The following is a 23,825-nucleotide window of genomic DNA, read 5'->3' on the forward strand; positions in this document are numbered from 1 at the left end:
GGTTTATGCTTCTGTCTCGCGGCGACGGCGTAGCTACGTCGTCGACCCTACACCGTCATTGAGCATTCGAAGTTCTGCGTCGAGGGAACGCGTTGTTTTGCAATTCACCGGCAAGCTGCTAGGGGGTTGTGGCTGTGTCTTTGTTTGGTTTCAGGGGGTTCATATCGGATTCCTTGGTTTTCTTCCGGTCAGACAGTAAACAATGGCAACTGAGATGGAGCGGGTGTTTTTGGAGATGGAGCTCGTGGATATTGAACAACAAATGCTGTTATTACAAATGTTGAAGCGCAGGCGACGCAGAAGGCATTTGCGGAGGTGGTCTGTCCGACCACTGAACCAGTCGAGGCGGAGAACGGGTGAATTTGCCACACTGGTTCGCCCACTGAGGAACCTGGATGAAGAAATGCACTTTCGGTACTTTCGAATGTCCACGGGCAGATTTGACGATCTTCTTCGCCGTATACAGCCTTTAATATCGCACCAGACAACGCACAGCATGCCTGTTGATGTTGCCCAGAGACTGGCGGTGACGCTGAGGATTTTAGCCTCGGGTGGAAGCCAGCAAGCTGTGGCGGCTAGCTACAAACTGGCGTCGAGCACTTTGTCCAGCGCTTTGTCTGAGGTCTGCAAAGCATTGTGGACAGCCCTTCAGCCCGAGTTTTTGCCATGTCCTTCAACCAGTCAGTGGGAAGCCATGGCAGCAGATTACTGGCAGCTGTGGAACTTCCCAAACTGCGTTGGAAGCCTTGATGGTAAACATGTTACCGTAACAAAGGGAAATCACTCCATTGTGCTGATGGCAACATGCGATGCCAGGTAACCGAGCTAAATAATTTAAAACTTGTTCATTTGATCTGAGTCCATGTTATACCTGTGTACAAATCCACAGTAACCACACTAACAACATGCTCTGAATGTATGTGTTTTACAGATACCGTTTCACAATGGTGGACGTGGGAGGATATGGAAGAGAGAGCGATGGTGGCATTTTCAAAGAGAGCGAGTTTGGGTCAATGCTGCTCGACCATAAACTCAATCTGCCCCCACCAGCTAAACTTCCAGGGACCGCAGTCCAGATCCCTCATGTCATTGTTGCTGATGCTGCCTTTCCCCTGCACTGCAACATGATGCGTCCCTTTCCTGGTATGTATATAGTATAGTGTGTGTGTGTGTGATGTGTATATATATATATATATATATATATATATATATATATATATATATATATATATATAAAAATATAAAATATATAGTTATTATTGTATAATAATAATTTATTGTGCTTTCCTATACAGGACTAGGCATGAGCATGGACAAGCAGGTCTACAACTACCGCCACTCCAGGGCCAGGCGGGTAATTGAAAACACATTCGGCATCATGACTGCGTGGTGGAGAATTCTTGGGAGACCAATAGAGTTCCTTCCAGAAAAAGCTGTGGATGTTGTCAAAGCCTGTGCGGTCCTACACAACTACCTCACCTACACCGATGAAGTGAGCACCCCAGACAGCAGATACATCCCGCCGAATTTTGTGGACAGTGACATTTCTGGATCGGTGCAGCCTGGTGAGTGGAGAAAAGTGGTGGCCGATGACTCAAACCTCGTCGAACCTGTGGATCCCACACAGATGTCCAGGGCCTGTTCCACCAGAGCTGCCTTGGCTGTTCGAAATGACCTGATGGCTTTCTTTCAGTCACCTCAAGGAACCGTGCCATGGCAAAATGAGATGGTTTGCCGAGGCAGACTCAATCAGTGATGTGCACAATGTAATGATGGTGTGTAAACTGTCTATGTTGTTGAAAATAAACATCAAAACAACTCTTTGAAAACAAACTTGTGTTTTATTCTTCAATATACATTGTAATGTATATCAAGTGATAAATAGTAGAATATATATATATACAGAATATATATAAGTACAATATAAAGAGTCACAGCAAAGTGCAAAGTTAAGTACAATATAAAAAGTCACAGCAAAGTGCACTCAAACCACACAAAAACAAACAAAACTATTTACAACTATTTACATTTTTTTTTTGAGTTCGACTACTGTCTACTCTCATGGATGAGTGCATAGACTTTAAACATAAGATCTGGTCACAGGTCCTCTGGCACTCTGCGGAGCAGGTCGGCCACTGTTTGCCCGAACCTGGAGCACTCATCAGTCCCCTGCTGTATCTTCTGTTGTAGCTCCATTCTGCATTCCTCCAAGTTTGCCAACTGTTTTACAAACTCATCCTGCTGGTCCCTCTTTCTTTTCGGCCGAGACATGGGGGACTCAACTGGGGCAAAACATGCAGGAGGAGCACGAGGAGCAGGAGATGCAGGGGGAGCACGAGGAGCAGGACCAGGAGATGCAGGAGCCGGCAATTCTGGTGTGGAAGGCCGGGGAGACAATGGCGCAGATGAGGCCGTGTCGCTCTCTGCCGAACTGGACGACGTCTGTTTTTAATACAAGAGTGAATGCTTTATTAGTCCATGTGTTTGATTACAACCAATAGTCAATATTACATGTTGTTTGCACGTAAGCACACGTACACACATACCTTTGCCTCGTAATTGGAATCCGTTTCGCGGTGCTTCACATGTGGTGCCAGCCACGACATAAAATGATAAAAAGCTGGCACTTTTTGGCCGCCTGGGTTGCCGCTTCTTGTGGCAATTTTTTTCCGGAGCCAAACATATTTGTCGCGGAGGTTCTTCTACTTTTTCATACATTCGGCTACCTCCAGCCCCGTGTTGTGCGACATTTCCCGCCAGGAGTTGTTTGCCATTTGGCAATCCTTGTAATGTCTTGAAGACGAGTTGTAAAGGTGGTCATCTTTTCTGACCTCCTCGATAATTCTCTCGTCTGCTTGGTCCATTTTTTCCGTGCCGCTCGTACCACAAAAACTTTAAAAATGGCGGTGTTGTTATACTGTTGACCGGAAAAGCAACTGCCGGAAATGACGTTCTGAGCGGACCAATCACAGTCCTTGCCGTTCGCATCTCGACACGTCGACGTGACGCGTAGTCAGGATTTTTTGGAGGCCATGTCAGGCTACGGCGTAGGGTCCACGTAGGGGTCTGCGTCGATGACGTAGCTACGCCGTCGCCGCGACCCTGAAGCATAAATCAAGCTTGAGCCACCCCGAACCATGTCCCCAACCACTTTGATGCCCTTGCGGCTCCAGTCGGCCAGACCAGCCCAAAGGCCAGGTGGGAAGTCTGGGTTATCATGAAGAGGGGTTGATAGCGAAAAACAATTATTGTAACCTTCTAACCTCCTGACCTGCCTCCAAATATTTAACATATTCCTTAAGATCAAATTGTCCTTTATCAATAACGATACTTTTTCAGGGGAAATGTATAACAGGTTGCGCAAGGGGATTCCATCCAACTAGGCTGACTCACAGCCGAGCCAGGTAGAGTTAGAGTCCTGTAAGAACCATTCCACAAGGTATTAAAACTGTGCGGCCAGTTGGTACAATGAAAATGATGGAGCCGATAAGCCGCCACACTTGGCAGGCAGACTGAAAAAAACTGTATCTTAGCCTGGGTCTTTTTTTACACCAGATAAATGATATGATAGAGCTGTTTAGCTGTGCAAGAATTTTCTTTGACAATATAACTGGGAGCATTTGGAAGAGATACAGGAGACGAGGGAGAATGTTCATCTTGACCAGATGAATACGGCCTAACAAAGACAGGGGCAGGCCACACCACCTATCAAGGTCGTGCTTTATGGTACGTAGGAGGGGAATAAAATTAAGCCTGTAAAAATCTTTTAAGCATGGAGAAACTTTAATACCTAAATAGGAAAAGCCGTCGGGGGACCAGCAAAATGGTTGTGAGATGTTTGGATCTAACATATGTGACTTGCCTAGTGCCATGGCTTCACTCTTAGAAAAGTTTATTTTGTATCCCGAAAAGGAGCCATATTTATTTATTAACTCTATCAATTTGGGAATTGATTGTCTCGGGGAGTCGAGATAGATTAAAACGTCGACAGCATAAAGAGAAATTTTGTGCTGTTGACCGTTTAAAGTGATTCCTGTAATGCTGACATCCTGTCTTATAACTGCAGCTAGAGGCTCCATAGCCAAAGCAAACAACAGTGGGCTCAAGGGGCAGCCCTGCCTAGTGCCACGTTCAATATTAAAATTACTAGACCTGAGCCCATTAGTAATTACAGCAGATAGAGGTGAGGTATATATGATCTGGATCCATTTTACAAAATCGTCCCCCAGACCAAATTTATGAAGTGTTGAGAAGAGGTAAGGCCATTCCAGCTTGTCAAATGCCTTCTCTGCATCAAGAGAAATAACCAAAGCCTCAGAGCTATACATTGAGAGTGCTGAATAATATTGATCAGTCTTCTTACATTATGAGAAGAATACCTCTCCCGAATGAACCCAGTCTGATCGTTAGTGATGATATTGGGGAGGATTTTCTCCAAACGCAGGGCTAGGACTTTTGCTAACAGCTTCATATCCAAGTTCAAAACTGATATTGGTCTATATGAAGAACACTCTTCTGGTGCTTTACCCTTTTTTAGTACTAAGGAGATATTTGCCTCCATTAGAGAGGGAGGGAGGGCTCCTGTCTCAAATGAAAACTGAAGCATTTCAAACAATGGATCAACTAAAATTGCATAAAACTTTTTATACAATTCTGCACAGAACCCGTGGGGGCCTGGTGCTTTTTTTATAAGGAAGCAATTGAATATAGCACTTAATTTCATTTTGAGTCAGTGGTTTACATACATCTTCTCTTTGCTGGGTTGTAATCTGTGGTAGCTCCACTTTTGTAAAGAACTCGCGCATATCAAGATGTGACTTTTCGTTAAATTGCGAGGCATAAAATTGCTTGAAGAATATTTTAAAAGTATCATTGATTTCTTCATTATTATAGCCAATTGTGGCCTTCGAGTTTCTGATACCTGAGATGTTCTGGGTATGAGCCCTGTTACGAAGAAGATTGGCCAAATAGCGATTAGGTTTATTTGCCAATTCGTACATCCTTTGCCTGGCAAAAAACATTGATTTTTCTGCTTTCTTGGTTAACAAAGCCTCTAGTGCAGTTTTGACTATTTGAATATCATTTCTCAGCTCATCAGACGGGGAGCAGTTATATTCCGTCTGAAGTTCATGAAGATCTAGCTCCAATTTTCTCTGTTCTTTCCGACTGTTATTCTTTTGTCTAGCAGTATATGAAATAAGGAGTCCACGGATGTAAGCCTTTGCAGTATCCCATAATAGACCGGGGGACACCTCAGGGGTCTTATTTTCTTTAAAGAAGAAGTTGAGTTGTTCTCTTAAAAAGATTTCAAAATTAGGGTCATGGTTTAAGAAAGGGCTGTATCTCCAAGGACTGCTCTAAAAACCCACCTTTAAATTGTTTAAACCTAAAAAAGAAGGAGCATGGTCCGATATAATAATGTCCCCTATACTACAGAACTTTACGTTATTTAGTGAAGTTTTAGGGGTCAAAATAAAATCGATTCTACTGCTAGTTTTGTGTACAGTTTAATAATATGTGAATTCTTTATCAATAGGGTGCAACACACACCAGGCATCGACAAGGCCAAGCTCGCTGCATGTGTCTGAAACAGCTTTGGCTCTCTTAGACATTGGACTTTGCACTGGTGGAAGTCTATCCAGGACAGAAGAAAAATAACAGTTAAAGTCTCCAGCTATTACAGTGTTGTGATAAATCCAGTCAGAAAATTTAGAAAAGACCTGCGAGATGAAGTCGGTGGACTGTACCGGGGGAAAGTATATATTCAACAATGACACAGCCTGGCCGTGGAGGCAGCCCCTTAGCATTACATATCTACCAGACTTGTCAGAGATTGTTTCAATGTCAGACAGGGGCAGGTGTTTGCTGATCAAAATGGCAACCCCCCTGCTTTTACTCGTAAATGAAGAACTAACCACCTGTCCTACCCAGTCACTCTTTAACTTGGAATGTTCATTGACAGACAGGTGAGTTTCTTGCAACATTGTTATGTGAACATGCTCCTTTTTTAGGAAACTCAAAATGTTTTTCCTCTTGATAGGATTGTGTATCCCTCTCACATTCCAGCTGCACATCTTTAAGGTGGCTTTGTCACTCGCCATTGTATAAAGAAAGAAGTATCTTGGCAAACAATAATCAGGAATATAGATGGCATCCTGGGCTCCCAGAAACCGACAAAAGACATATAATATAGACATAAGATAAAAGACAATGCTTTGCTCACTTCAAAACAATAACTATATACAACAAACATCAAACAGAAATAACAGATACAAATTCAGATTCAGATTCAGATTCAGAATACTTTATTGATCCCCGGGGGGAAATTGTTTTTGTTCCAATGCTCCATGTAAAGAAGAAATAGAAATACCGAATGAATGGAAACAAGCAATAAGATGAAGATGTAAATAAAATAGATATTGAAGTAGACATTAAATAAAATAAAATATCAAAGTAGACAATAAAATACAAATAAATAATAAAATAGTAGCCTATAGTATACAAACTGAAATATATACAATATACAATGAAGTGGTTGTAACATTATAAGTTATAAGTTAATTGAGAATGAATAGTTATCTTGTTTGTTCTGTTTTATAAATAGCCAAGTGAGTCTGATCATCAGACGGAGGAGTTGTACAGTTTGATGGCCACAGGTAAGAATGACTTCCTGTGGCGCTCAGTGGTGCATTTAGGAGCAATCAGTCTCTGGCTGAAGGTGCTCCTCTGTTCAACCAGAGCGTTGTGGAGAGGGTGAGAGACATGCTGAAGTATCATCCGCACCTTCGACAGCATCCTCCTGTCTGATACTGCTGCCAAAGAGTCCAGCTCCACCCCCACAACGTCACTGGCCTTCCTTATCAGTTTATTGAGTCTGTTAGCATCGGCTGCTCTCAGTCTGCTGCTCCAGCACACCACAGCAAACAGAATAGCACTGGCCACCACAGACTCATAAAACATCCTCAGCATAGTCCGGCAGATGTTAAAAAAGCGGAGCCTCCTCAGAAAATAGAGGCGGCTCTGTCCCTTCTTGTAGAGGACTTCAGTGTTCTTAATCCAGTCCAGTTTATTGTCGATGAACACCCCCAGATATTTGTAATGTTCAACAATGTCCACGTTATGCCCCAGGATGGAAACTGGGGTCACTGGTGTCCTGGTTCTCCTCAGATCCACCACCAGCTCTTTGGTTTTTGTTGTGTTAAGCTGCAAGTGGTTCAGCTCACACCATGAGACAAAGTTGTCCATCACAGCCCTGTACTCAGCCTCCTCACCCTTGCTGATACAACTAACTACAGCAGAGTCATCAGAAAACTTCTGAAGATGGCAAGACTCTGTCTGGTAGCTGAAGTCCGTGGTGTAAAGGGTGAAGAGGAAAGGAGAGAGGACAGTCCCTTGTGGGGCTCTGGTGTTGCTGACCACTGTATCAGACACACAGTGCCTCAGGCGCACGTACTGTGGTCGGCCAGTGAGGTAGTCCACAATCCAGGACACAAGGGGAGGATCCACCAGCATCGCTGTCAGCTTGTCACCCAGCAGAGCAGGCCTGATGGTATTGAAAGCACTGGAGAAGTCAAAGAATGTGACCCTCACAGTGCTCCCCGGCTTGTCCAGGTGAGCGTAGACACGGTTCAGCAGGTAAATGATGGCATCCTCAACTCCAATCTGGGGCTGGTAGGCGAACTGGAGGGGATCCAGGTGCGGCCTTACCATAGGCCTGAGCTGATCAAGGACGAGTCTCTCCAGGGTCTTCATGATATGAGACGTCAGTGCCACCGGTCGGTAGTCCGAGAGACCGCTGGGCTGCGGCGTCTTTGGCACAGGAACGAGGCAGGACGTCTTCCATATCACAGGGACCCTCTGGAGGCTCAGGCTCATGTCGAAGACACGGTGAAGCACTCCACAGAGCTGTTCGGCGCAGGCTCTGAGAACCCGTGGGCTGACACCATCAGGGCCTGCAGCCTTACTGGCAGGGAGTTTGCTCAGCTGTCTCCTTACATGAAGCGGTGTAAGCAGTGCAGGTTGAGGAAGGGGAGATTTGGAATCCATAGTGAGAGGAGGGCAGGTAACAAGGAAGCCAGGAGAGGTGAGAGGAGTGGGGGATGGGTGTGAGAGGCTCATAGAGTTGGATGAGGTGCTATCAGGAGGGGAAGGAGGGGTCAGAAGCGGTGGTGACTGGAGACAGTCAGCAGGAGAGACAGCAGGGGCCGGTGCTGCAGTGTCAAACCTGTTGAAGAACAGATTTAACTCATTGGCCCTAGCCACACTGCCATCAGCTCCACTGCTAGTTGGTCTAAAACCTGTGATGGTCCTCATACCACTCCAGACCTCCCTCATGTTGTTCTGCTGGAGTTTGCTCTCCAGCTTCCTCCTGTAGCCGTCCTTAACCTCCTTGATCTTTGTATTCAGCTCCTTCTGAATTGCCCTCAGCTCCTCCCTGTTGCCACCTCTGAAGGCCCTCTTCTTCCGGTTGAGAATGGCTTTGATGTCTTTAGTTACCCAAGGCTTGTTGTTTGGGTAACAACATACAGTCCTTGCTGGGACAATGCCGTCCACACAGAAATTTATGTAGTCTGTAATGCACTCAGTAAGCCCATCAATGTCCTCTCCATGCGGCTCACAGAGTGCATCCCAGTCAGTCACCTCAAAACAGCCCTGCAGAGCCTCATAGCAGGCTCTGACCATGTCCTCACTGTCTTTGTGGTCACAGGCAGCCTCTTCACTAGAGGCACATAGCAGGGGGTGAGACGCACCAAGTTGTGATCTGATCTTCCCGGGATGTGGAGGTGTATGCGTCCTTTACATTAGCATACAGCAGGTCCAGGGTCTTCTCCTCTCTGGTTGTACAGGTCACATACTGGGTGAATTTCGGGATTGTCTTTTTAATGGAGACATGGTTGAAGTCACCCGAGATTATAATGAGAGCACTTGGGTGTGCAGTCTGTAGTCCGGCTATTGTAGTGTGGATGATGTCACATGCCGACGTCGGGTTAGCAGACGGGGGAATATACACAGCCACTGCAATAGCATGTGAGAATTCACGGGGTAAATAGTACGGACGGAGGCCCACAGCTAACAGTTCAATATCCGGGCTGCAGATGCGGTCTTTGACGGTAACGTGACCAGGATTGCACCACCTGTTGTTCACGTAAACAGCAAGCCCCCCTCCTTTACGCTTACCGCTCGTAGTGCAGTCCCTGTCAGCCCGGACAGTGTGGAAACCCTCAGTGGAAACATTGTGGTCAGGAACATCTGTGTGTAACCATGTCTCTGTGAAAATCATCAGACTACACTCCCGGTATTCCTGATGACTCCGGGTTAGCGCTGTAAGCTCATCCATTTTATTCCCGAGTGATCTCACGTTGCCCATGATGAGAGAGGGAAGACACGGCTTGAATGTCTTCCTCTCCAAAAGTCTCTGCCGTTTTGCTCTTTTCCTCCGTCGTAGCGATCCTTTCCCTCTGCATCCCCGGTGTGTTTTCCTCCAAAGTTCAGCAGGGATGTCCGCCATCACCGTAGCCAAGCCGGCCGGCTTCAGCTCTATCAGCTGATCCCTGGAGTAAACAATGCGGTGTTGCTGAGCGACGGTCGAGTGGCAGAGGAAAAAGAGCGATTCCACCACAAACGCTAAAAATTGCTAAGTATATAAAACTCATGGAAAAACAAGCACTTCTTTCTGCTGTGAAACGCTGAGGGCGTGTCAGTTAGAGGCGTGTCAGTTAGAGGTGCTGGAACCACGCCCATGCGCGGGCGGGGGGGTGATTCACACAGAAAGCCGTTGCTGCGGCTCCTAAAGAGGCGTGATGGTACACGTCATGTTGATGACATCGGTGTCTCCCCAGGTGTTCCCCTTGTCTATCTAAACCCGCTGACAGTTTATAATCATATGGATGCTGTTATAATGTGTAGTGATTGAGATCCCGACCCACCAAACATCCTGGAAAGTGACGGAGTGAAGTTTTTCGCGCTAAATTACATAATTATACATAATCACCATCAGTAAACAGGACGCTGTCTGACTTTGTCACTCGCGGGGATGGAGGCTGTTTTCTGGGGGAAAGTTCCCTGAAGTCTCGGTCAGGAGGGCTGGCAGTCGCGGTGATTTATTTTCGTCACAAACAAGTGACGAAAAGTCTTTCCCGGGGACAAACGCTGTTTTCTGAGCGGGAGGACAGACGGAGGACGGACAGGAGGAGAGTCGCTTCTCCACGTACAGCTGTGGTATTTGTTTTCCTCATAAGTTGCCAAAGACAGTTACAGTTACTATGTTACTTTTGTTTGGTCATGTAACGTTGCTTTGTGGGACATTTCTCTGTATTTAGTTGAGTGAAGGACCTGTGTAGTTATCAGACTGTCAGACCAACACGCCCTCGCTCCGCGCCTCCGGATTATCCGTTCACACTGGGACGGCTCACCAATAATGTGGCCTGGATACTACTGCCACATACTGCCGGTGGGACCCGCCGTCAGCGGGAGGGAGAGGGTCGGCTGCGGCGGCGGCCACATTATGCTGGTGGGACCTGCTGTCAGCGGGATGGAGAGGGTCAGCAGCGGCCACATAAGGCCGGTGGCACTAGCTGTCGGCGGGAGGAGAGGATGTAAGCCGGGGACGGAGAGGGTCGGTTCGGCCCCAGTGACCAGCGTCAGCGGCGTCAACGGAAATCCAGACATTACCTGGTGATAGTTGCTGAAACTGTCAGGGGTAAAGTGGACACTGCAGAGACGGGTGTTGGTGGTGATGTTTAACTCCCCACAGTAACGTTAGCTCCTCTTGACAAAATCGATCCACCGTTTCCTTACGTTGTCATCCGAAGGAAACTTAAATAAGTTAACAGCGCCGTCACCCTGCACACTGTGGAATCCAGGAAAGATGCACGAGCGATGTGGAGGAGACATGACTGGTTAGCTGACTGGTTGGCTGGTTAGCTAGCTGCAAACTATTGTAAGCAATGCTATCCAAGACTGGAGAGCGAGTGGGAGAACCGCTGAAGCTGACGCGCTGAAGGTATTTTTACCACTTCCGCAGCAGGGCCGGATTTATGCAAATCATGGCCGTGTCATGTAACGCGGCCATGATTTGCATGAATTCTGACCCGCCCATTAAATCCTGAACACAGAAATGTTGTAAAAACAGTTTGTGAGCCTAGCTCCAAAATTAAATTCTAAATGGTCGAATGGCTTTTACATGTTTTAAGTAAACACATTTATGACCTGTTTAATGTGTTTAGCTTTACACAGACTTTAACAGTGCTTGCCACATTCACCGATTCACACACACATTCATACACTGATGATGGAGGCTGCCATGCAAGTTGCCAACCACACATCAGGAGCAATTTGGGGTTTAGTATCTTGCTCAAAGACACTTTGACACGCAGCTCAACCCAGCCCGGGGGAGCCGGGATTTGAACCAGCAACCAGACAACCTGCTCTACTCACTGGCTAAGCTACATCCGCCCCAAATATCTCATTCTAAGTTCCTAGAATGTCAGAGGATAACATTCTCTAAAAACATTAGAAAAATGTTTTGTGATAACCTCCTTAAGATGTTCAGTGACAATATTGCTTGAACGTTATGCCCTAATGTTCTTGAAAACGTTCTCAGCGGTAAGTTTTCTTTCAGTTCCCAGAATGTTCAAGGATAACGTTCTCTAAAAACATTACAAAAATGTTAAGTGATAACCTTAAAATGTTTACTAAAAGCCCTGTTAGAACATTATGTCCAAATGTTCTTAAAACATTTTTAGATGAAAGTTGTTAATCTACTATTTTAGAGTTGGATAACATGCTTTGAAAGAAATCTATAAATGTTTTGCAGTAACTTTTCTTTAAAATATTTAAACATCAAGACATAATGACAACATTCCCACTTCATCTTAAGACAAAAATGTCCTCACAAGGATCACTGATAATTTTCTTAACTATTGGAATTAACACATGTAAAAGTTTAATAACATTAATATTCAAAAGTCTTTCAACAGAATAATTTATTTATATTCTTTTAGTTAAAACAAGCGGGTTACGTTTTTTCAATTGCACTTTCCCCACTAGACATTCTGCTGGAACCAAAAAGACAAAAAAAATCTACAAAAACTGTCAAAGCCCCCAGACCTGTGCACTTTAAACCTAAACTTTAAACTTAACTTTTTGGCAACAACAATAATGTAAAACGCTATAAACCTATATCATTCAGAAGATGTTTTGATGTACTTGGATATTCGCACCAATTTAAAGGTAGGCCTACTAGGCGTATGTGTAAGAATCAGAATGACACTGATGGCCATTAGGGCAACTGCAGACAGCGACCTTGCACAGGAGCAAGCAGCCAATGGCCAGACAGCATGGATCTGGCATCAGTTGCTTTGTAGCTGATAAAGTCATTTGCAAACGGCAACCTAGCATGCCAAACTCTGAAAACAGAATGTTGCTTTGAGAATAATTTTCCTTCATTATCATCCAACATTGTGGGAATGTTTTAAAGAAGATCATTATATAATCTGTTAACTGAACATACACAAAACATTCTCAGAATGTTGCAGACAAAATGTTCTACCTTTGTTAACATATCACATTACAGGAATGTTGTAGAAAAAATGTTTTGTGAACTGAGGCCTTAATAACACCCCCAAAACATTTTCCAAGTGTTGTTCACCGAAGTTCTTCCTTTGTTCGCATGTAACATTCTCGGAATGTTTCATTGAAGAACGCTCTATAAGATGTTACCTCACCCACATCCTGAAAACGTCCCTAGAATGTTACAGCTAAATCTTCCTTCCTTTGTTAACATATGACATTACAGGAACATTTTAGAAAAATTTTTTTGGGATTGTAGGCCTTAAATGTATTCTGAAAAAATTTTTCACATGTTGCGTTGACAATGTTTTTCCTTTGTTGTCGTATAACATTGTAGGAAACATTCATAAAAAACGGGCTGCCTCGTCGGCGGCCCGGTCGACACCTGCCAGTGGCTCCCAGTCGGCGGACCGGTCGACACCTGCCAGTGGCTCCCAGTCGGCGGACCGGTCGACACCTGCCAGTAGATCCCACACGGCGCCTGTCCCCGCTCCTCGGTTGGAGGCCCGGCCGAGTCCAGTCCCCGCTCCTCGGTCAGAGGCCCGGCCGAGTCCAGTCCCCGCTCCTCGGTCGGAGGCCTGGCCGAGTCCTGTCCAAGCTCAGAACAGGACGGCGGCGAAGACGTGGGCTGGGACCCACTGGAGGCCGGCGGCGAAGGCGTGGGCTGGGATGGATGCATGTATGTATAGATGGATGTATGTGTGTATGTGTGTATGTATATATGTATGTAATCAGATGAATACATCCTCTGCAAAAAGTCACACTTGACACGGGTCTTGATCCCCAGTCGTCTGCATGCAACACGGCAGCAGTTCCAAAAGGCCAGCAAAGTTCCCATAGCATCAGGTAAGAAAACTGATCGCATTCGTTGTTGTTTGTAATCAAACATTAATGGAATTTCAATTTCCTCCACTTCTTCGCCGACGAAGAAGGCAAACACCGCAACCTTAGCCAGGTCACGTCTACGGGAAGAGAGAGTGTCCGACTTCATAGCAGCGCTTGTAGCCCCGCCCCTGCCATCGCCAGCAGATCTCGCTGATGCAGTCAGGCAGCAGGAGGTCAACTTGAACGCGCCTAGTGTACTCATCCATGCATTCCCCTCGTTATCTCACCTGTTGGTCCACCTCACCTGTTCCTCGTCTTTTCATCAGTGTCCGTGTATTTAGTCTCTGTGTTCCCTTCCCTCCTTGTCCGGTTATTGTATTTGTCAGCCTCTGTCTGTGCCCATGCTCCCGTTCATGTGCCTGCTCCTGTCTGTTCCTTGTTCCCCCACGGTATATGTTTTTGGATTTAAGTTTTGCATTTTGCATTTTTTGATTTGAACTTTGGTTTTGATTTGTACTTCATGCATTCTTGTACTGTTTTCTGTGCTACTTTGGTTTTTGGTCTTTGGACTTATTTTGTTTCATGGCTCTTGGTTTTTTGTGGAATTCAGCTTTTGTACACAGTACAATTACATTCAATTACAGTAGCAGTAATGGCAATTAGTTACTTTCCAGCTTAGCGACCCTAAATTAATAGGTGACCATCATCACATTTAGTTCACAATCATTCATTTACAGTAATATGTCTTCAGTAGCTGACATACAATCGAGCTGGACTGTGGACACTGAACATGTCAATAAAAAGTGGGAGACTCCCATCATACTCCCGTCCTTCAAAAGCACGATAGAGTTGTTTCTTTGTTTTGTTTTGCTGTAGGTATGACAATGTACAACTTCTCCATTTACAGCAATTCTCTTGTAGTAATTCACCACATAGTTTGTGGAAACCTCTTTTACTGTGTGGAGGGCAGCTTGATCACGGACAGATATTAATCTTACATTTGGTGGACGAAGGGCAGTCACCTCAGCGAACTTTGCAAACTTCTTGACATGATGCTTTTCGGTTCTCATTTCATTACAGAAATCTTTAACTTCTGCTGTTGCATTTGTTTTTTCCCCCCACTTTAATTATTGGTTTTCACAATTGAAAATGTGAGAGCATATATACAAGAGTGCAAGAACAAACCTTTTTTTCTTTTTTAACCCCCACCCCTGGGGACAAGCAGCAAAAAGGAAAAGGGGAAAAAAAAAAGATATTAATGGACCTTGCATCAATGACAAGAGCAATCAAAACAGACCAAAAAAAACTAAACAGACAACGACAAAAAACAAAACAAAGATAAGACATACTGTGTGTGTGTGTGTGTGTGTGTGTGTGTGTGTGTGTGTGTGTGTGTGTGAGAGAGAGAGAGAACAAACATGTGGCTTTCAGTAATAGTAAAAGACAGTATAGCTGGCCTATAGGACAAAACATTATGTATGTTCGAGCAGATATGTAATGAAAGGTTGCCATATCCTGCGGAAATTATCATTAGGACGTCGTAGAGCCAGTCTAATCTTTTCTAGTTTCAGGAGTTGTAGTGTATCTCTAACCCAGTGTTTGTAGAAGGGCGGGGCAGCCTGGTTCCAATTAAGTAAAATTATTCTTCTCGCCAAGAGGGTGTCAAAAGCAATGCAATCAGATTGTGCCCTAGGAAGATGATCACCCTCACACTGAATACCAAATATGGCCGTGAGAGGGTTTGGGTTTATTGGTCTTTTAAAGATCTTGGATAGGGCATCGAATATAGAAGACCAGTATCCTGAGAATCTCGGACAAGACCAGAATGTATGAGCTAACATTGCAGGTGAAAAATTGCATCCATTACACAAATTATCCATTGCTGGATACATCTTTGCAATTCTGGCTATAGACCAGTGCAGTCTGTTTGCAACTTTGAACTGAAGTAGGCCATGTCTGGCACAAATTGATGAGGAGTGTATTCTTGAAAATATGTCTGGCCATTCAGTATCTGTGATTTGTAAATTCAGATCAGCCTGCCATGCTTCTCTCAATGCATCAAGAGATGTCAACCGTGGGGATGAGAGTTTCATATATAGCAGATGTTATGCCTTTGTTAGATGGAGATGTTGGAAACAAAGTATCCATGGGCTGCTGTTCAGGGAATGCAGGATATGATCGTGTTTGGTTACGAATTCAATCCCGGACCTGTAGAAATCTTAAATGTGATTTTGGTAAGACAAAATTAGCTCTGAGCTGGTGAAATGAGACAAAAGTATCTGCTATGTACAGATCTTTAAATGAGACAATACCTTTCTCGCGCCAGACTAAGAAAGAGTCATGTTCAAGTGAGGGGGAAATGAATGGTTTGCCACGATTGGGGCACAAAGTGAGCCAGCCTGCCAGCCGAAGTGTTTTCGCACCTGAGCCCATATACGCAGAGACTGATAAACTAGGGGGGCAGTAGATGCACGGCATGGTGTGATAGGCATTGCCGAATACAACAAGGCTGAGAGGAATAATTGAAGGCTTGCATCAGCCTCCATTTGGACCCAGTCGGGGGCTTCATTGTTAGCGTGGGTTTGAAGCCAATAAGCCAAGGCTCTCAGGTTACTCGCCCAATAGTATAGTTGGAAGTGGGGTAAAGCCATTCCTCCCACCGGAAAATTCTTTACGGATACGAGGTAGTTTCTTATTCCAAATGAAATCAGGGATAATCTTATTGAGATGTTTAGGTTATTAGGTTAATTCTGCCAGCTAATGAGATAGGAAGTATAGACCATCTATCAAGGGCCATCTTGGTGCTCTCTAAAAGCGTAGCAAAATAAAGTTAGACACCTTAAAAGGGTAGTAGTTAAAAGAGAGTGATTGCGCAGCAGAGTCGACAGGAAATAGTTCACTTTTCGGGACATTAATCTTATACCCAGAAAGCTTGGTAAAATAATCTAATATAGTTATATGTGGTAAAATATTCTGGGGATCAGTGATATATGACCACAAATCGTCAGCATATAACAATAACTTTTGTTCCTTTCCACTCCTGAATATGGTTCGAATTTCAGATGAAGAGCACAGTGATGCTGCAAGAGGCTTGATAGCAATTGCGAATAAAAGGGGTGAGATTGGGCATCCTTGCCTTGTGCCACATTGCAACAGGAAATATTGGGAGTCCGTATTATTAGTGCATACTGATGACATCTGGGATTTATTTAACAATTTTAACCACAATATGAATTTTGGACCAAATTTAAATCTCTCTAGACACTGAGGAAGGTAGCCCCACTCGACCCTATCAAATGCCTTTTCAGCATCCAGAGAGATAATTATTTCTGGTAGCGGCTGATTGGGGTCTGTGTTCTGCATAATATTTAAAAGTATACAAATATTAAAAAAAGGAAGGCTTTTTTTTATAAAACCAGTTTGATCTGGGGAAATAATGGAAGGTAGGGTAGCTTCTAGCCGGTGAGCAAAGATCTTAGCTCACCGGCTAAGATACGTTAGCTACTGTTGCTAACGCTAGCTAACGTTAGCTACCGGTACGTACAATTTGTAGTCCACATTCAGGAGTGATATCGGGCGGTAAGACCAACAACTAAGCGGATCCCTACCCTTTTTCAATATAACTGAGATAGAGGCCTGAGAGAACGTGGATGGAAATTGGCCTTTGGCAAAGGATTTCTCAAGACGGGTGAGTAAAATTGGCAGCAACTTATCTCCGAATCTCTTAAAGAATTCGACTGTGAATCCATCAGGTCCTGGAGCTTTAGCATTTTGCATGCTGTAAAGAGCTGATCTAGTTTCCATCAGAGAGGTTCTACCAATTGCTCCATAAATGATTTACTTATTTGCTGTAGATCCATGCTCTGAAAAAACAACTCCAGCCTAGGAGGGTCGTGGACCACCTCAAAGGTGGAAAGGGAAGAATAAAATACTTTAAACTCCTTATTTATCTCCTGCTCATCATTAGAGATCTGACCATCATATTTATGGATCCTTGTGATCAGTTAGAGGGTGTAAACCTTGCCTGCCTTGTTTGAGTGTTTATACAGATTAGAGCGAGACTGAAGCAGTAGCTGCTCTGTATAATGAGTGGTCAACAAGTCGAACTCTGTTTGCAGAGCTGACCTCTCCTTTAAAAGTTCAGGGGTGGGAGCAGTGGAATATTTACAGTCCAGCTGATGAATTTGGTCTGTGAGATCCTTAAAGTGCTGTTTTCTACTCCTGCCCTCCCAGGTGGAGTATGAAATAATCTATCCTCTTAGAAAAGCTTAAAGCGATTCCCAGAGAATAGATTTGCTAACATCTGGTGTGTCATTCGTGGACAAAAACTTTTTTGTGTCTTTATGTGTTTGACAAACCCAACATCACTGAGTGAAGCATTGTTAAAGCGCCACGGGCAACGAGCAAAATCCCTGCCTTCAATATCCAGGTATAAACATGGAGAACCAATCATGATTATACAGCAAGACGTAGGTCGGCTGGATGAAACACGCCATACTTGATACCGCTAAAAGTAGTGGAAGTACAGTAACGCGTTACCTTGTAGCGCGTTACTCCCAACACTGGTAATGCCCAATGATAATGATACTTCTGTGGAAGTATGCCTTTCAGAACTGGCAAGCTATAATACAGAAGCCAGTGTTGCCAATCATGGGCTTTCCAGAATTTGCGCTCAGTGAGAGATCTTGGAACTCGAGCAACAATACCTGGTTTTATAGACAAGAGGTGTCTGTCCATGATTGCTGTTTGTGGGCCAATCTACCATGGCTCAGAATAGCCCTTAGAATCGTTCCAAAAAGTTGCCATTTGTCTACACACGCCAAGCAACACACAGTGCAAATAGTCAGGGATCATCCCATGGATTAGATCAAATTTTGCTAAATCTACAATAGCAGATGGGCCCTTTATGCCCAATATAGTCTTCCCTTCTCTTTCAGCAATTAGTCCTATTTCTACTGTGGTTTTATGATTTCTGTCACTTGGTTTTTGATCATGTGTAAACCCTTGAGTTTCCTTGTCCTTTCCTCGTTTGCACCCCAGGGTGAAGGCAGACTCCACAGCCATATTCACCATTAAATTGCTTAAAATTCTGTAGTAAAGGCCTTGCTACTGCATCACACACACAGCACAATGGGTGCACCTTCACGTGTCTCCATGACTGATCAATAGGATGTTGCCACTCAAAACCAGTTTGTGAAAGATTGGCACATTCCTCCACAAATGGTTTGAAGAAACAGGTCATGTCTGTTTTCGGAATCAAACCACAAAGCACATAAAAGTACACGCTTATCTCTACTCTCAGGGGGTATCTCGTTAACACAACACAGTATATGCATCCTTATCACTGTTTGACATCAAGGCCTGATATAAGCAGTTCAGTAGGGTACAGTTCAACATGTCAAGTTTGTAGTCAAGTGTGAGTTGCAGCAGCAGTTAAACCTCATTATTGGTCCACACAAACGATTCTGGTTTCCTTTCACTAGCCATTTTCATCTTGAGTTCAGACTGTCTGTTATAGCCCGCAAGCTTTATGCACATGCTCCGTCCCTTCTTCTCCGTTTTTGGTGAATTTCAAGCGCCACCTATAGGCCTGGAATATTAACTACAGCGTGTTGAGTCGTTTACAGTGGATCCGGTTGGACGCAAATATTGTTTTGGTACATGTGGACATGGCCTCACACTTACTGGTAAGCAGGCAACAATTGTAATCAGGGGTCTGTGTAAGCCGATAGCCAAACAGCAGCAGACACACTACCAGGAACTGTTCAGCTCTACCTGTCACGATACATAAATAAACAATAACAATAGTAATAATAATAATAATAATAATAATAATAATAGTAATAATAGTAATAATAATAATAATAATAAATATATACTTATCCTCCTGACTACCAGTAGTTCAAATTTGTCATCTGTGGAGGACATTTCTAAACCTCAATATCTCCCACCCACTTTATACTACTAAACAAACTCCTTTTGCTATCTACAGAGGACATTTAGGGCTTTTCACTGATACCAAATGTGAAGGGGTGGGGCTTTGGTACCTTTCTCCTCCTCATTTAGGAAAATGGCAAGCACATTTTATGGGAAGAGGAAAAGTAAGCGCATAATACTGTTTATTGAGCAAATTTTGGCTTGAAATGTTGTTGGCATATATTTACATAAGTCTCTTAACAACACATTAAAACATTGTCTGAATTTTTTAACTGTATTTTAGCATAGTATTTAAGTGTTTAAAAAATGTCCTCTGTAGTGGACATTTGTTATTTCCTCCATTTTATTCTGTTTTTTTCAAATGAAAAGAAAGGGAGTCAATATCAGAGGCACCTTGGTTGCCATCAAGGTTCAGTTTCAGATGTATGGCATTCCATTGTCCACTGTAGTGGACTGTTACTAGAGGGTCGTATCATGGACTTATATCTTAAAAATAAAAGCTTTTTTTTCCCAAAAAAATGTTTTCAGTATTCTAATTACCTTACAAAGATTGGGGAATTAAAAAAACAACAACTTGTTAACGGTCTGCCTCCCCCACCCTCTCTTTCTCTCTCTTCATTGTTATTTTACTCTTCCTGTCTCCCATAGAAATTTTGATGTGGCAGAAACAGTACTGATCTATTATTTATGTCTTTCAGGTTTGAAAGTGTATGCCTATGTACCCTCCATTGAAGATAATGTCCGGAAGACTGTGCCAACACATGACATAGAAAACTTCCACCCCAAAAATCTGGACGACTTCAATGTCAAGAAGAGGTACAGGATCCTTTGGAAAAGGACCCCAGAAGAAAGTGGCTCCTACTATAATGGGTAAATATTAAAATTGGCAGGTAAAAATTAATTATGGCCTTCCTAATTTTGTATCTTTGTTTTGTTAGTCTTGATGGATCAAGAAGGAATATGTAAAAGCCCACTGTGTTAACTAATTTACCCTTTTCACACCATATTATTTGCTTTAGAAAATGACAGCTTACTATTTTGTAATGTATTTTAAATATTGAGTATAGTAGTAGTTGTCATTTTTCATGAGCTGGACCATAATTAGTACTGTATATTCTCTAATTGTGTCTCAAAGATAATGAAGGGGATTTCAGTAAAGGAAGGATTCCAGTGCCACCGTTGGAGAGCAAGCCTCTATTACTAGTGGAAGTGGCATCAAACAGGTGAGTCAAACTTTAATCATTTCAGTTAAAGAACTATTGGGCATTAAAGGGATACTTCACCCAAAATTGATAATAAACCCATTTTATACTCACTGTCATGCTAACGAAGGGTTGGGGGAACTTTTGGAGTTATCAAAGCGCTTTTGGAGTTTTTCATTTTTTCATATAATGGAGTCAGACGGTACACACATTTGAATCGTCCAAAAACACACACTATGAAACAAACAAATCTCTCCATAATGCTCGTCTGTACTGACCAAGTGTCCTGAAGCCCCGACTTCAAGGAGTTCTGCGGAAAAAATTAATTCGATCTCTGTTTTAAGCCTTGCTGTAGCAGTAGCTCCCAGTGGCTCTGTTGGTGTTTGTGCACTTGCGCGAGATTTGCTGCGGGGTGTTCCGTGTTTACAACGATTAAGAACATCAACACAGAAGAACATCCTGCAGCAAATCTCCCTTTAAGGCTGCATGAACTTGGTTCAACAGAGGAATTAAAGGCCAATTCCATTTCAGTCTGAACTCGAGGGACAATCGTCAGGACAGTGTCATGTGGCATTAGGGTATAAATGAAACTGGATACCCTCAATCCATTCACTGAGAATTTGGAAGTTTGATGTCAATTGATGTCACCGGTGTTTGGCAACATGTGAAATAATGAACTATTGACTCCAATTTGAAGTCAGTCAGTGCGTTTACATGCACAGCTTAGTCAGATTACAGCCATAGTTCGACTATGCTGCTCAGTCGGACAACTGCAATTATCCGAGTATACATGCCAGTGAGAAAATCGAATTACTGGCCGAAAGCATGTCATACCCCGGTACGCTAGGTGGCGCTGTACCCATTTCAACTAGTGTTAACGGCGCACCTCCGGCTGACCTCTTTACGTCACCAGCTGCCTCGGCATTCAAGAAAGATGGCGTACGAAGAGCGAGACGAAGCTACATCTTTGTACACTTCGTATATGGTGTACATGATAATTACACAGACTAGGGGCACTCTGGCACTCTTTCTGGCCGTGATTTCGGAGGAAAGCCGCCGCCCGTCTACTTCCGGCTCACGGCCCCGGGGAAAAATCTCGCGCCTGCGCAGAACGCAAAATCCGATCCGATCCGCTGGAAACGTATACATGCAGGAGTTAATGTGACTTTCAATCGAATAATCTACGTGGTGTAATTCGACTATGAGAAATCCGATCCGGTCCGATTTTAGTCAGACTAAGGTGTATACATGCATCTTAAAAATCCGATCATTGTCAGACTAACGCAGTAATTCGATTTTCTTGAGTGTCATGTAAACGCACTGACTGAGGTTTAATCACATTGCAGTGATGTTGCTAGGTACGCGTCCTGCGTCCCTGACGCATTAAAATCTGAAAGGACGCACTAAACTCACTATCCATGTGTCCCGGGGACGCACCTAATTTTTCCCATGAAAACCAATACATTGTGAACATTAAACAACTCGTGTTTAATCACAGTAACTGGCAAAAGAAACCTTGTTGTTAGCAGACCGGACAAGCGCTGTTTCAACCCTCTGCGCATCTACTCGGCGCAGACGTGATCCCCTGTACAAAGTATCGCGACATGCTAATTTAGCCGCTACCAAAACAACTAGCCCGTCACCGCTGATTTCCTTTCAACCAGGGGCGTCACACCCGTGGGGGATGTGTGTGTTTTAACACCCACACTTTTCCCGGTGAGAGGGTTCAACATCCACACTTTTTCTGCAGTTTTGCACAAACGCCTTACTGCGGCCGGAGTCACTTTCTCCGGCCGCTCTGTGTCTGCTCTCGCTGCAGCTGCCTCCTCTCCCCCTCCCTCTCCTGTTGCTGATTCAAACATGACACCGGCTTTGGGACTGACCGGCTGATGATTGGCTGTTCTGCCTTAAGTCCCACCTCTCTTGCTAAGTTAGATTTATTGTTCAGCTCGTGCTGATGAGACGGGATCTACAGTAAAATACCAAATAATATCCGGGCGTTTATTTGTCTCAACCACTTAACAGACCAGGCGTTTATTTGGGACAGGCGTTTAATTCCCTCCTCACAAAAATCCGGGATGAAAATGTCACAAACTTCTCCAGCTTCTCTGTGAATTCTCTGGAAACGGAGAGCAACCAAAAACAATGTCTGTAACGTTCTCTGATGATTATAAACGTTGATTACTGCTGATACGTTCAGTATACAGGTCGACACCAAACCACATGATGTGTTTTATAATGCTTTTATGTGTTTACAGCTGCTAATGTATGTAACGCTGTTACTGTGATGACATATGACAGTTAAATATTGAATCTGTCTATAATAACCACATCCTGACATGTAACTGTGATTTTTGATAATCTAAGTACTAATAATAACAATCATGACAAAAAATTAACAAAGACTGCAGATCAAGATAAGAAGCTGCAACTGGCAGTGAGCAGCTCTCTTTTCTGTTAGCAGTGAAGTGACATAGTCCATGACAGAACATTATCAAAGATGATAATGTATAAAATAACATTTAATGGTAAAAAAGGAAAAAGTACAGTTTCTATTATATATATATATTATAATTAAACGAATCAAGACAGATGTCAAATTTACATGTCAGGGTGTGGTTATTATAGACACAGATTTAATATTTAAGTGTCATTTATCATCACCCCCCGACCCAAAATTGTTTTAAAACACTACCACCACCACCACATCCATCCCCCGCACTTTTGAAAAGCTTGCTACACCTCGAATTTCAACAATTAAAAATACAAACTTCATAGTAAATAAACCGACATTTCCACTGCTCAATGCTGTGCTCATTCGTGTCAATTATGTTTTAACGTTTAGGGGACGTGCTGTAATGAAATAAATAAAACATAATCCGGTGGTGGTGATGAAAACTACATTGAATGGCAGCCGCCATTTTGTTATGCCCAAACGGCATCTGCGCATACATCGCGCCAAAGAAAAAGATAAAACCTATTGCAGGTCAGCAGACTATTTGAATTTTAGTAATTTTTTATTTTGGTGCTATTTATGTTGCTACAAAAATGCTGTTTGATTTGACTGTCATATGTCATGCCACTGTGACAATTGTTTCGTAATAAACTTTTCAGATTTGGAATTTTATTTGTTTAATTTCAGATACATTTTGAACATACATGAATATATCCGTTTATTATAACAAAATCATACCACCATCAAAGGAGTTTAACACGCAATAAAAATTAAGAAATAGAGTAATATAAGGAAGAAATAAATTTTTTCAACTGGGGAGTCGGGACCCATTGAAT

General features: G+C 43.4%; 1 protein-coding gene across 1 annotated transcript; it reads left to right on the forward strand.

Moving 5' to 3' along the window:
• The first annotated feature begins 496 nt into the window (after positions 1-496).
• LOC115587255 (protein ANTAGONIST OF LIKE HETEROCHROMATIN PROTEIN 1-like) lies at positions 497-1,756 on the forward strand. Its single transcript, XM_030426978.1, has 3 exons — positions 497-816; positions 932-1,143; positions 1,296-1,756. Exons 1-3 carry the CDS (start codon positions 497-499, stop codon positions 1,754-1,756), a joined length of 993 nt encoding a protein of 330 aa, XP_030282838.1.
• Positions 1,757-23,825: the final 22,069 nt, after the last annotated feature.

Source organism: Sparus aurata, chromosome 8, assembly GCF_900880675.1.
Source record: "Sparus aurata chromosome 8, fSpaAur1.1, whole genome shotgun sequence".
NCBI lineage: Eukaryota > Metazoa > Chordata > Actinopteri > Spariformes > Sparidae > Sparus > Sparus aurata.